This window comes from Numenius arquata, chromosome 8 (assembly GCF_964106895.1).
Source record: "Numenius arquata chromosome 8, bNumArq3.hap1.1, whole genome shotgun sequence".
NCBI lineage: Eukaryota > Metazoa > Chordata > Aves > Charadriiformes > Scolopacidae > Numenius > Numenius arquata.
The window spans coordinates 3966336-3980966 of record NC_133583.1 but is presented as its reverse complement, the minus strand read 5'-3'; the positions used below and the strand labels follow the sequence as shown (position 1 = coordinate 3980966).

Here is a 14631-nt window from a genome sequence, read left to right as displayed (position 1 = left end):
CTAGTTCAAGAGAAAGCAGCTATGAAGCATACTGGGAAAAAAACTAACCAGAAAATATAACCTTCATTTTTCTAAGTAGTATTCCTGAAAGTCAGGCTATGACATTCATACCGATGCCTACAGCAGTGATGAACCTTATTTTATCTCAAAACTCGAAGTGACTTTAAGCACGAATAACTTCTTCCTGATAAACCAACTGGGTCCAGAGAAGCATCTAACACGTCCCTGAAGATGTCCATTATTTGACTTCTATTCAAAAATAAAAATACTCTCAAGCAACAGGTAATTGCTACATCACCAGGGAAAGTCTTTGTATGTAAAAAAGACGAACAATTTGTCTCTGTGAGCAAGGCAATTAAACTATTAGACAGCACCGACAATTAGACTCCAGGTTGATCAAACTCCTCAACTCCTTGATATTATTTAGTCATTTATAGTTTTGCAGTTAGTGTTTGGAAGACATCTCCATGAACAAGATAGAATGAGACTATCGGACAAAAGGTTTAAACAGTGAGGCTCCTCCACATACATGAATAATGTAGTTTCAGTATAATTCTGGTGGTACAACATTACCAAAATAATTAGCAAAATATACAAGTATTTTTTGATATATGAAAATATTATGTATAGTCTATGTATACGAAGGGGTTCACCTTTGCTATCACAGACCACCACTGCAGAGCAAAAAAAAGAACAGCAGAATTTTTTCTCCCTGTTAAACATTTTACCTTGATACTGTCAAACACGAGTTCCGTTAAATCAGCATGTGCTAATTAAGAATATCTTTTCTTCAATTATACTTCAAATTAATTGCTTTAGGTATCTCTACCATATTGCATGTTTAATTGCACCTTAAAATACAAAAATGTAACTGTTTCATCTCTTCTTATTTTTCCATGCCATGAAACGTCTGTCATCTTCTATTACCTCTTTATGGAAAGGGCTAATAGTGATGATAAATGAATATAGTAATAAAGTGAAAGCAAATTATTTATATATTCAAAGTTAGATAATCTTGTCCTATTTTTAGCACATTCTGAACTCCCCTGAGGTGAAACCTGGCATTAATCAAATGTTGGAACTGTACAAATGACAACAAACTGAACATTTGATGATGGGCTTTTCTTGATAAAATCCTTCATGAGAAAAAAGGAAGATTAATACTCTGTTAGTAATGTTATGGAAGAACCCAGAATATCTGTTTTTGAGTATCTATTTTAATTATCAACTACAACTATGGGTTGAGAGTTATACTTAAAACCCACAACAAACTAAAAAAAACAGATACATTTTATTTTTCATGAAGAGAGTTAGAGATGTGCACAGAATTTCTAAAGCAAACAATTTACAAGCATTCTTGAGAAAATGACTATGGACATGATTAAAGTTGAGTTGATGTTCGAGCGCTTTGTGGTTTCAAGACTGTAATTCATTATTGGAAGAAGAGGCAGGATAGCATAGAAAATAGAAGTGATTTTTTTTAATCAAACAATTTATGCACTGAAAAACCCAATTTTCAGATTTCAAATTTTACAGTTTCAGCTCATAAAACAAATAAGGAGAAAAAGAGTGTTTTGCTTCATAGCAGAGCAATGAAATGTTTCAAGCTTTTGTTTAGGAGTAGCTTTATGTTTCATTTACAAAGAATCGTTAAAATCTGCAAAGAAAGGAAAACCTATTTTTCAGTCACATGGAAAATTTTTGTCTATATTTTTTCCCTAGAGATTTATTTTTCACATTACTTCACTATGACAACTTTGAAAATGTTAACCCCAATTCTTCTCGTACTCTTTTTTGGGTAAGCCAGAAACCTGCTTTGTTCTGCTGAGGAGAGGAAAATAAATGTTGTAACTGCTGAAATAAAAAGGCATTTTGTCTGCTTGTAATGCTTATATTTTTCTATATATGAGTAGCAGACACGTCTTACACTTCTACCAATAAAGTGTTTTAACAGCAGCCAACATCCACTAACATTACCACACAGATTTGTGCCATCTTTGCCAGCATTGGTACTTTCTGGCAGATGGATATTTTTTGCTCTGTCTTCAGTATATTGCATTGGTTTTCCCCAAATCCTCATCTGCTTTTAGAACAATTTCCTTAAATATTGATCTTTTATTGGAAGATTAAATGGCATATGGTTAGATTCTTTACCAGACAGATCCCTGAGCTTTGCTATCAGGCACAGCAGCCAACCATCAGAAGATACTATCTTCAGTTATAGAACATTATTAATCTACAAACCGAATTAAAATCCTGCAAATTATCAAAAAGTGTTAAAATAATCCTACCCTGAACACAGACTTGTCGGCATTCTGTCTGCAACAACAAAGCAAGTAACAAAATAAGAAAGATTACTTAAACCTACTTAATTCTGCAGAATGGATTTCATTAAGCAGAACGAATGAAATGAAACAGTTGGAGTGCCATTAATGCCATTACAGGTCTCATTATTCCTTTTAGGCTAAACATCCATATTAGGGATGAATCTAATATGGGCAGACATTTCTATTGGAATATGAACCCTATATGAGGGTTCAAATCCCCTTCTGGATTTGTAATGAAACTGTTCACACTGATTTACTTATCACAAAACTGCAACTTGTTTGCTTTTATTGATTAGCAACATCCTTTATTTCAGCTCTGTGTCCTTTAATGAGCAAAACAAAACTGGGGAAGCAGGTCAGATATCTCAAGATTGCCACTATCGCAATTACATTACAAGGACTAATGAACAAATCCACTCAATTTTGTATGTAGTTTACACTGATATGTCTTACAACTGCCCTGATCTAAAACTGGAGTGGGAATACTGAGCCAAACTGATGTACAAACCACGACTCGTTTGAAACTATCAAGTAGTGAATAAAAGTCAAATGCATAGTGTCAAGTTTGGAATGACAGGTGGCACTGGCAGATGAAGCTTGTTAGATATTGTGCTCCTGTTATTCATAAGATTTCTCAAAAAGTCGTAATTAAAATGAGTATATGGAAAATTCAGGTTGTTCAAAATCCCCCGTCCAACCTAACCTTGAACATTTCCAGTGACGGGGCATTAATTCAGTGTGACTATTAATTGGGAAGTTGGTGGGGGGGAGAAGTCTTTTCCTTCCTCCTTATAATATCCACTGTGCCTTAAATTAAAATTTTCATTGACTAAAATATACACTGCAGCACTCTCTGTTCCAGTCAAAAGCAGCTTCCCATACAGAAGCAGTAATCAGAAAGAGCATTTGCTCGAAGTTGCAGAAAAGCCACGTTCCATGCTTTTATATACAACTTTAAAAAAATAGCTTTGCTTAAATATTCCTACATGAGGAATAGCATTCCAAAGCACAGTCTGAAATGCTCTTTAAATTGCCATTTACCTAAAGAAAATTATATTTGCTGAGATCTGGCTTTAACAAAAATTGTCAATTACCACTTTGTTGCAAATCACTTCAGCTTTGAAACAGCACCAATGTGCTCTGCTGATACTCATTTCACTCTATAGTCTTAAATGCACAAGAGACTCTCTCTGTTTCCAGCTATTAAATTTTGTATTATTTCATTTCCTATGCTGGATTATATTCTCTCATTTATTTACTCATTTTAAAATAAAATTGGCCGTTTTGAAAGCAAAGGATTGACAATATCCATCAGTAATCTTTTCCTAAAGCAAGATAAAATTTGCATTTCCTGTAAATGTGAGGCCTAAATGATCCCCCAAATAAATCCAATTGACTGAAAACCTAAGGTTTCACCAATGGACCACTAAGAAGTGTTTAAAAAAAAAAGGCCTTCCATCATAGAAAAATAAGTTCAAGCACTTTCTACACTACTCTTAGCAACCCTTTTGAGCCTGGACATTTATTACAAGTGTTACGCAAAATCTAGTGATACCATGGATTTTTAAGCACAAAAAGCATGCTGGTATTGCAGAAGCTGTAAACCCAAAAGTACCTTAAGAGTGGTTTATATTTCTTGTGTAAAGAAAGGTGGGAGAGAAAGAGAAAAGAAGTTTCCTACCATAGTAAGTGAGACGTCCTCTTGCAATGTTTTTTCCTCTTGAGTTTTCAGTAATACATTCGTACAGCCCCGCGTCCTCTTGCTGGAAATTAGGTATTTCAATCATGCCATTGGATTTCCTCAGCTTTATTTTACTTGGAAACGGCAGACCATCAGTTCTTCTCCAGTTAATCTGAGGCACAGGGCTAAAAAGAAAATAATGGGATTTTAAGCAGCTTTGCTTAAAGTACTTGATTGTCAAAATTAGACACTTAAACTAATATACAATAAAGTCAGAAGTGACTAAAAGCTCGTGTTAAAAGTGGTATTCATACTGTAGGTGACAGATGGTCAGACACTATAGCGACTGATTTGCATGTACCTGTTTTATACGCTATTATTTGTGGTACCAATTTTTTCATTAATATCTGTGTGAATGTCCAATGATTGTAAAATTTCTTGTAAATCAGCACTGGCCTCCCCTGAAGACGGGGGAGATTTACCAGTGACTGCCATGGGAGGAGAATCAAGGCAAGTCTTTTGAAATTCTCATCCTAGAACAGCCATTCATTCTCCGACTTTAAAACTTTCACTCACCTACCCGGGGAACCGGAGCAATAACATGTGATTAAGTTATCAATCTCATACTTCAAAGTATCAACATCTGACAAAGCTGTCTGCAAATAAACTGCAAAGTGGTAAATAAATACATTTACAGAAACATAAATGCTTTCTCAGATCATTTGTGCAAGAGAAAAGATATAAATGGTGTGTGAAGTATCATTCAGAAGAGGGATGCTTTTAATCTTTATTTTGGCTATGAAGAAAGAACAACATTATGAAAGCGTCAAGTACATTTAACAGTAAAATTCAGACAAAATTCTCACTGACTTCAACAACATTTTCTTCTACACAGAGAAAGCAGAGCAAGGTCAAAGGATATATGCAAAACTGCACTGATCTTATTCAAGATAATTTGAAATGAAATGTAAGTTACTGTGTTGCCAGCACAGACGTTTTAATTCTAAACGAAATCAAAACTTACTCCAAGACTCTTTGCCCTCTTATTCCAAGGCAATAATTGCGATGACCAAAATAGGGTCTTTAGAAAACACTACCGAAAAGGCTGCCAGAACTCCCCATCTGTTGTGCAGATGAACCCTAATGGGCTTCAACTCACAGCACGGGTGAAGTCGAAAACTTACTTTCCAAGTGCAAAGCATTCTAGCTTCACAGTGGAGCCTTTAGCCGCAGGAAGAGTCTCAGGAAACTGAACTTCTATTTTGGGTTCATATTCTCCCATCACACCTATATGAGACAATTGAAAAAGGCAATTTTTAATTTTTAAAGCCTTTTTTTTCCTCTCTCTAGTGTTCCATCACATTAAATTCCAAATCAAGTTTATTTCTCTTGCGCTCCATTTAGTTATTTATTGACGGTGTAGAAGGGAAGTCATACCATCTGTGCGCAGCACGAGAGGCGTTGGTGACCCAAGAACTTGGCTGTTGGTCACAGCACTGGTCACAACACAGGTGTAATTCCCAACATCTGAGGGCTCAACTTTGGCGATGTAGAGGTGACCGGTCTCTTGGGACACAAATCGCCGACTGTCCTCTTGTACAAAGGATGGATATTCATTGAAGATCCAAGCAAATGACAATTCTAGTTGGTAATAAAAAAGAAGTAAAGGTGTTTGGTAGGGCTTTTACTTTTCTTTTTCTTTCAAAGAGCAGTTTATTTTATTATAGTGTTATATTATTAATGCTATATATATTACAAACAATACTTTATTATGTAACAAACAGGATCAGAGAGCCAATGATGGCGAGAAATAAATTTAAAATGGTCCCAGAAACAAGCAAAACAAAAAAAAGTGCAAAACTAACCATTTTTTCACCAAAGCCATATCTCTTCCAGCAGAAGAAAAAGGTGAAAGGAATTCAAAGTGCCTTATGCGAGGATCATGTTTTTGATGTACTCTTTTTTTTTTTTCCCCTTTGCAGACAGCAAAAATGAGACCAAACTTTGCTAAAATAGAAACATTATTTATTCAGTAGCTACTTAACATCTCAGGTACTTGGCAGACAGAAACAGCACAGGTGTATGCAAGTGAAAGGAATGTCAAAAGAAGCATAAATTCCTATTAGAACTTGACACAAAGCAAAACTATTTTTTTTCATAGGAAAATCCATAAAAATTCCATAAAGAAATTTCTATATGAAATGGCAAAGTAGTTCTCGCTACCATTAATTATGGTCACTCGAAAGGAAAACCACACTTTCAAAGACAAACTAAGAGATTTGGCAAAAAAATGCATTATAATTTGCTTTTTCTGAACACTGCTCTGAGCTCCATGTGTCCAATTTTAATTGGCAAAAGCCCCTTCCTGTGCAAGGCCATGTGCTTGTCTCATTCATATCCTACGGAATCAAAGGAAATTAATTTTTAATGGTTTTCCAAGCAAGAAATAATTTTTCACCCAAGTGCTGCTCAGCTGAAAGTTTATAAAAAGATTACAGCTTCTGCAAGTGCTAATTAGAGACGATTATAGCTTGATTGACCTGCCTTCATGGTAAAATATCTTGTAGCATTTGCTACAAGATATTTGATGGAGATCATCCCTTTTTGCACAGGTTTAATATGAAAGTGAGTAAATTTGGATGCAGTCAGGAAATGGAGAGTAGGCATTTCCATAACCCTCATTGTTGAGTACGAATACGCACCCAGGAAAGTGCTAAGCCAACAGGACAATTTAACACAAGGTAAGATTGTGCAGATGAAAAAACATTCAATAAATGAAATTATTAAAATATTTATGGACTGGCTAATGCAAAAAGGGCATCAAATGAAATGGCTTATCATAATTGCATTTCATTTTCTTCTATCAATATTTAAACTCCTTCCATTAACATAATTTTGCAGAAGCGGTGTGTACGAACAATTAACGGTCTCAGGACTTTTCTCAAGAGTGAAACTTTTGTCGTATTTGGAAATATTTATTGTTGAAAACAGCCATCTACCCTTCTGGACCTGCAGCGTGTCTCCTCAGGTGAAACAATGGTTATCTCTAAAAGTTCCTTCTTACATAATATGAGAGGTGTAATTAATTTATGATAAGGAAGGCCAACAAGGATTTGCCAAGAAAAGACAGGGTAGTTAGTCATCTGTGATCTACCTTGACTTCAACAAGACTTTTTAGATGTCCCACGTGAGTTCTTCTACACAAGCCAAAGAATATTCATATAATCAAGAAAAAAATATTCTGTGCAGCTACTCTTCCGTCTTACAACACAAATACCAAGATGTAGGTATCAAGGAATGGCTGTTGAGTTGAGAGAGCTCATTGAGTGAGCACCGCACAGCAGGGAGGTGGCATCCGTGCACAATTCTGACTGTTTTCTGGCATTATTCAACATCTATCAGCCACTTAAAATAGAAAAAATAAAAGAAAAAATAATTTTAAAAAAGGAAAAAAAAATACACCTGAAGAGCTTGAAGGGGACTACAAGCTCTTTAAAAGCAAAGATTATATGGTCTTGCTAAATGGGAAAGACCAAAAAATAAAGCATAATTCCATTTCTACACAGGAGCTGGATAAAGAGAGTGACCACAAGGCTGAGAGAAAGGCTGTAGACTACATTAGGTATCAATTCAGGAACTGTAAGGAAAAAAATCCCTGCATCAAACTTGGAAATCCACAAGACACAAAGTGTGGGAAGCCAGGCTTTATTGGTTCTGGTATTTATTGAACTACTTATTTTCCTTAGTTCAAAATATTATTTTATTCTAAAAATAGAAAATAAAAAGAAAATAAAAAGAAAAAAAGGCATTATTCAAAACATTCAAAGGGGACGGACAGATCTGGATACGCAGCAGGAAAATAAGCAGCTTGATTTCATTCTTATTATATTGGGTTAAGTCAAGAGTAAACTCATTGAAATCAGTCATTATGATTATGAAAGCCACGCAAAGTGTATTCCAGTTTAATTGGATCCTTCAACAGCCTATGAATAAGCACTCCTAGAAACCTAATTTCCCATTCAACCTATATTTTCATCGACTCTCTTAAAAAAGGAGGAGTGTGTTTCCTTACCAGTGCCCCACAGCCAATATCTCATTTTATATTTATAGTGCTTTACAAAATTGTATTCTTACTTTCCAAAAAAATTCATATTAAACAACTTGTTCTGTGATTTATTATGTTTACACCATTTGCCTGTTGCTGATCCTAGGGCACCTCAAGGGACATAAACTCACTCCTTTTCTGTCAATTACAAGTTTTCAGTTGATTTTCTGTTATAAATGGAAGTAATATGTCTCTCCTGGGCTTCCTCGGAGATCTAAGCCTTTGCTTTCCAATGCATTTTTTCCTTATTTGGCAACTGTACATGGATAAGGTATTGGAAATTACAGTTATTACTCAATTTTTATTTGTTTACTACATCTTGGTTGGCTTCCTCTCTTTATTTTGCATTATTTGATTATTATTTACTGTGCAGGCTACAAGCCACAACATGCTCAGCATGCTCATACTGTTCTAGGTGCTTTGTGCACCTAAGTGTTCAATTAAAAACAGCTCACAAAATTGCCGGTCATTTTTAAACTTAGATTTTTAGTACACATCAATGGAAGACCCTGGGACGAAACCAGGGCAATTTTATTTCTTGTAAACAGATGACAGTAGCGGTGGGAATCCAAAATTATAAATTAATTCAGGAAGCCACTAAAGCAAAAGTTTAGAAAAAAATAATAATAAAAAAAGGGCACATAGACCTATGACAAAAAGGAGAAGGGTAATTCATAAAGTTTATTTTACACTCTAAAAGCACAAATTCTGAAGATCTTCTCTGCTTATCATTCCCCACCATCTCTTGCTCGTTTTGCTCGGGATCACTGCTCCCATACATCTCCACTAGCCCTATAATTCACACCTAACTGAGATTTCTAAAATAGCCAAAAGTAAATTATATGAACAATATTTCTTAAACTGACTTAAACTTCTGTTCAAAACTGACTGAATTTCAATTAGTGAAGCAGATGTTTACATAGATAATCCTGAAAAGAAATGAAAATACTTGATTTTGAGTACATCAAGCTGACTGAACAAGTTAGAGGTTTTATATTGGTTTTGTTGGGTTTTTTTTAGTTTTGTTTTTTTAAAAAAAATGAAGTTTCATGTCAATCATTGATACCCAAAATCTACATTACTTCACACAGTTCTCCAATTCGAGTTTTACAATATTCTGTAATAGAAATACAATGGGAAGCTGAAATATCCTGGTATTTCCCTCTTCAACTGGCACTCTGCCTAACCCGCAGGATGGTATATGGCTTTTAAAAAACTGTTTGCAAGAAAGTAATCAGGCTAAATTTAGCAATGACAGAAACTGTAATTAGAGACAGGGAAATTTGTAGCACCCAGCTATTTTGAATTATCTACCTTAGAGTTAAGAGTAGAAGTAATGGAAAAGTAACACTGATTTTGAGAGGATAATGACAGATTCCATAATTAAGAAAGAAACCAATTAGTTCATCTTTTGGCCCAGTTTCAGCTCAAACTGTGGAGAAATGACAGAAAGTGAAGAAAAGCCTCTCGCTTGGTGGATGAGCATCACACTCAGGAGGGAGAAGGCTCCCAGGGCACAGCCCTGAAGCCATCGGGGACAGAAACGTGCCTTTGTCAACAGTTTTGAGGACAGCTCTGTACTGCCGTCTGCACGGGAACCTCTGGGAAAGTGCAAACAAATTATTTAAAAGTAGGAAATTAATCTGCATGAGTTAAAGTGGATTAACCTAGACATAAACTGTCCTTAGTTCACTGCAGCCTAATCCCTAGCAGATTGCGCTGCTCTGGGTTTAGGTCACTGACTGTACGTGGGGACGCGAGTGCCCCCGGGGGAAAAAATGCATTTTATCTTACATACACTACGTTCAAACTTCTCATAAACTATTCTTCTGTTCTTACTTGGGCAAACCCCGGCTACTTTATTCTACTTAGTTCACTACCTTGAGTAGTCCCTCCTTCCTTTGGCCAGCCAGCACAGCCAGCTGCAAGGCTCTTCCTGGTGCCTGGAATCCAGCCAAAATAAAGAGGTAATGCTTTATCTCTGCCATGAAATAAATCATATATTTTTCTCTTTTTTTGGCAAACGTTAAAGGTTGTTTTACTAGTAAAAATCTTATGCACTGTAGGCGTAAGACAAGGTGTTTATGTACTCCAATATGGGATTCCCCAACTCTACGTAAACTGGATATTATAAGGTCTTCAGGTGCCACTGGCAAAAATGATATCGTTAACTCTTTAGAATTTTATTGGAAATAAGTTGTACATCATTTCAGGGTTTTAGGGCATATTCTTGAGCACATTAAATGCCAAGAAACTAAAAAACTGTCCTAAGTGTGTTCAGCTGGGAAAAACAAACCAAAACTCAGACTGCGTATTTCTGACAGGCATCCTCCTGAATTGTTTCCAAGCAAGCAGTTGTATCACTAACAATGCAAAAGTCTTTAGCTGTTTACAAAAGCTGCAGTCACACTTCAGAGTACAGTCTACCCATGCACTCTAGGTTGGTAGTTTACTTTTTATGTTTTCTATGTAAAAATAATGAAAATTACCAAACAAACCTCTATAATAGAGCTTGAATTGTGGTCACTAGCAGTGAAGTGAGACAGTAAGTATTTGGTTAAGATAGTTATAATGTTTTCCCAACTTGGGGAAAGAAGTTTGGAGATTGATAAATGGTTGTGAAATCCCCTCCGAACTCTTCAAAGTTCCTCCCTTCTCTTGGCTGAAGATGTTTTTGTTCATACAAAATGTAAATTGCACGATGGGAATCTGAGTCCAGCTACAAAAAGTGAAGAACGAATCCTGAGAAACTTCATTTTATTCCAGAGTATAATGGAAACACCCTTATTTGAAGCTAATATATACCATTAATCTTTTTGGCATAAAAGGTGAATTATTTTGTAGATAAAATATAAAAGATCAATTTTCAGCATGCTGTGCAGGTAATTAGGCATGGAACTCCTGCGTATGGAATAACCCAAAACAATGAGAGCCGTGCGAGAGACCTATGTAATATCTTGCAATTTCAATCTACACATTTAATGAGAATATTGAAATGTTTTAGCTGAAATTGCAAGGTTCGTACTTCAGGCTGACACCTAATTTTCTCCTTTGAACAGAATACGGTAAGAGTCCACCCGTATTTTGATTTTGAAATGAGCTTAAAAAAAAAGATGCAATTCCTTAAACATAGTCGCAGCATGAATTATATTTTTCTCTATTGCCCTCCCACCTACACCACCACCACGGACTGGCCGAGTAGAAATTACACACACTTGTGTCACCTTTGCACAGCTGCCACAGGTGACAAAGCCCACTGTAGTCTTTTGCTGTACTCAACAACTGGTAGAATTTTTCTAAGTCTTTCAAAGCAGCGTCAAAAGCAAAGCACACCACTGTAATTAAAATGTAGACATTTCTAAGCTCATCCTTGGGAAACACAGATGTTCGAGACTGGCAGCGTTAATTCTTTATTAATACCACAAAGAACTCGTTAAGTGTATTTCTGAACAGCACACAGAATCATAGAATCATAGAATTGTCTAAGTTGGAAGGGACCTTTCAGATCATCTAGTCCAACCATCAACCTAACTCTGATAAAAACCATCACCAAACCATGTCTCTAAGCACTATGTCAACCTGGCTTCCGAATCCCTCCAGGGATGGGGCCTCAACCACTTCCCTGAGCAGCCCATTCCACCGCTTAATAACCCTTTCCGTGTCAAAATTTTTCCTAAATCTGAATCTCCCCTAGCACAACTGGAGGCCATTTCCTCCTGTCCCATCGCCTGTGACTTGGGAGAAGAGACCGACCCCCGCAGCACAGCCTTGCCTGCTGTCTGTCTGTCTGTCTGTCTGTCTTCCCCTCCCCTCTCCTGTCACACTGGGGTTTGACCATTGGTGTTATTTTTTGAAACCAAATGTGACCTTGTAATAGAAAAGTGCTCCTTAACTGGCAGGTTAAATGTTCCCTGGTGCTCCAAAGCAAATCCGGATGCTAATGGGAGACTTGTAACAAAATGGCTTTTCTACATTTGGGTTCCTCTGCTGAATAAAAACCCAATTTGGCTTCCCCTGCAGCCGGGCAGGATGATGGATTAGTTTCTCTTTATCACGGTTCTGAACTAATTGTTTCAGACTAGCTGTGTCATTCAAACTGTACTGGCTCCGATCAAATCGTTCGTACTCTGGAATATGCAGAAAAGTAAGAAACTGCTTTAGGAAGCAATATTTAAATACATACCCATTAGCCATATCCATTTCAAATGACAAATTGTTCTTTTAATCACCTCCCCAGAACTTTACATTTAATTGCTCAGAGCATTTCTAACAACTCTGTTGTGCTTTTTCAATAGTTGAAAGTATTTTAAATTGCTTCCTGCCTATAATAATTTTGAGGATAAAAAGATGATAGTTTAGCTTATTGCTCAACTAAAATACATCTGATTTCTTCTGAATGTTAAATATTAGGGAGATAAACTATGGGAAACTAATGGAAATACCCAAGAGTAAATTTTCAAAGGAACATACTAATGTTTATAGGTTGAAGTAGTAATTACTGACAAACTTCATTTAGTAGTCTTGCACTCATTTAGGAGAAGGTACTTGGTAAACCTCTGTGAAAAACAAAAATTAATTTCAGTACTCTTGTTAAATAGCGTAATGATCAGCTATGACTGTGTGCTGGGACTGCAGCCATCTCCCTCCTGCCTCTGCCTAATCAATTATCTTATTTACAATGAAAACCTCAAGTATTTTAGTAGAGAAGATAATAACGAGCTGGAAGAGAAAAACCCCACAGTAACAGTTTAGGGATAAAAATAATCTTGGTAGAGGGCCGAACCCAGTTATTTTCTCCAATTTCCTCCTTTTCCCAGGGCATACCCCAGATACCTGGGACTAAGTGAAAAGCCTCAACCTGAACTTTTTTCTTGCCATTTGGTTTTTCCTACCACCACTCCCTCTTTCTTTCCGTCCTCCCCTTCCTCCAGCAAATACCCCACCACCAAGAGGCAGATTCTCCCATTAAAACACTCTTGTCCCATATTGCTGCCTCTTCCAGTTTACTCCAGTTCGGGAGAGAGGTCTAACGAGAGCAGGTATCAGCCATAAAGTGCACATCCCGTAGTCTTTCAAGGTCTCCTGGAGTGCCCACATACATTTTGCTGATGAAACTTAGGCAGTATTAGTCCCACCAAAGTCTGCTCTGCTCTTTGCTCTCTCCCACGACAGACCACATTATACACGCTACTAATTTATGAACTAAAATCTTAACGAATCTTTAGTGGAAACCAAACGTACTCCAGCCAGCAGGAGCTGATCCAATCTTAAGCAAAACTCCTCCTTGGTTTATCGAAGAAATTGTAATCCTCCCTGCACAGACTTTAGGTTCTGACATGCTCTATCACCCCACTAATGAGAAGAATAATCTAGTTTTAAAATACTGAGATTTAAAAATACTCTTTTGTTTTCCAATTTGTATACTTGGGAATGCTACTTTTAAAAAATATAAATACATATATATGAATGACTGAAGGCTAGAATCTTTCCTTAAAAACAAAAAACGCTTAAAAGCTGCAGTATCTCCATAATCATTTTGCAAAGGGTATTCAAGATGCAGAGCAAAATTTACAAGAGCTAATTACTTATCATAGATGTTTCCAGGCTTTATGCTCTACTACCTGCCTGTGAACTATCCTTCACCATCTAGATACATCTCTTAAACTAAGACTTACAAAAGGGATGGAAGACCGAATATTTAAGCAATAAAAGCACTAACATATTAATATGTTCAGTGCTATGGATGTGCATAATGAAACACGGAGTTAACAAAGGGTTCTGTAAGAATTTGGAGTGATGCCATGCTTGTCCAGTTTGCCCCTTCCCAAACTGGAATCATGAATCATTTGCTAAAAGTTTCTTAGGCCAGTTAAAACCTCCACAGTAGCTTAAAAAAATGTCCTGTAAAGTAGCTGCAGATGTTGCAAAGAAATATAAATAAGGATATACTACTTTTAGTCTGGTTTCTTCCAGCCTGGAACACAGGTTTATCAACAGAGAAAGTGCTTTAGAAAGCCTGCATTTGATAAAGTGCAGAACAGAGAGTCTCTCCATAGCATTGCTACGGTTTGTTCCTGGTGGTGAAAATAATGCTCTGACAGGCAGAAATCATTGTAAAATCCAGCTGTGAACGTGTATTATTGTCTCTCATATGGACAAATATAAGTGTCTCTCGGGTACCATTTGATTTCAAACTGTCAGCTGAAATTTGTGCAGATGATGATGATGACACCAGCAGGACTATTGCAAAATATATTTTTAAATAAAAATACCATTTCTCCTTGGCAGATTGAGAACAGCTCAAGAACACCATGGAACCATTTTTAAGGCCATTGCCTTTATAATATTCAACATACTATTCTCCTTAGAATGCATTTTTGTGCAAAAACCTCATAATGTGCCTATTGCAAGTGTGATTTATTGCTCACGCCCAAATGAGCGTTGTCCATGATTTGCAACAAAAGCAAAAAGTAGAGGTGGAAAAACCAGGATGCTTTGCACCTCCTGCAAACACAGTG

The 14631-nt window shown here is 36.5% G+C and overlaps 1 protein-coding gene across 1 annotated transcript in view; it reads right to left on the bottom strand.

Moving 5' to 3' along the window:
• The window catches only part of CNTN3 (contactin 3), a 59566-nt gene that overhangs the window by 34015 nt on the left and 10920 nt on the right, over positions 1 to 14631 (bottom strand). Inside the window, exons 3-5 of the mRNA XM_074151659.1 lie at positions 5446 to 5649; positions 5193 to 5295; positions 4009 to 4193 (exon numbers count right to left, since the gene is read on the bottom strand). Of these exons, the coding sequence (XP_074007760.1) occupies positions 4009 to 4193; positions 5193 to 5295; positions 5446 to 5649 (492 nt within the window). The remainder of the gene's footprint in view (positions 1 to 4008; positions 4194 to 5192; positions 5296 to 5445; positions 5650 to 14631) is intronic.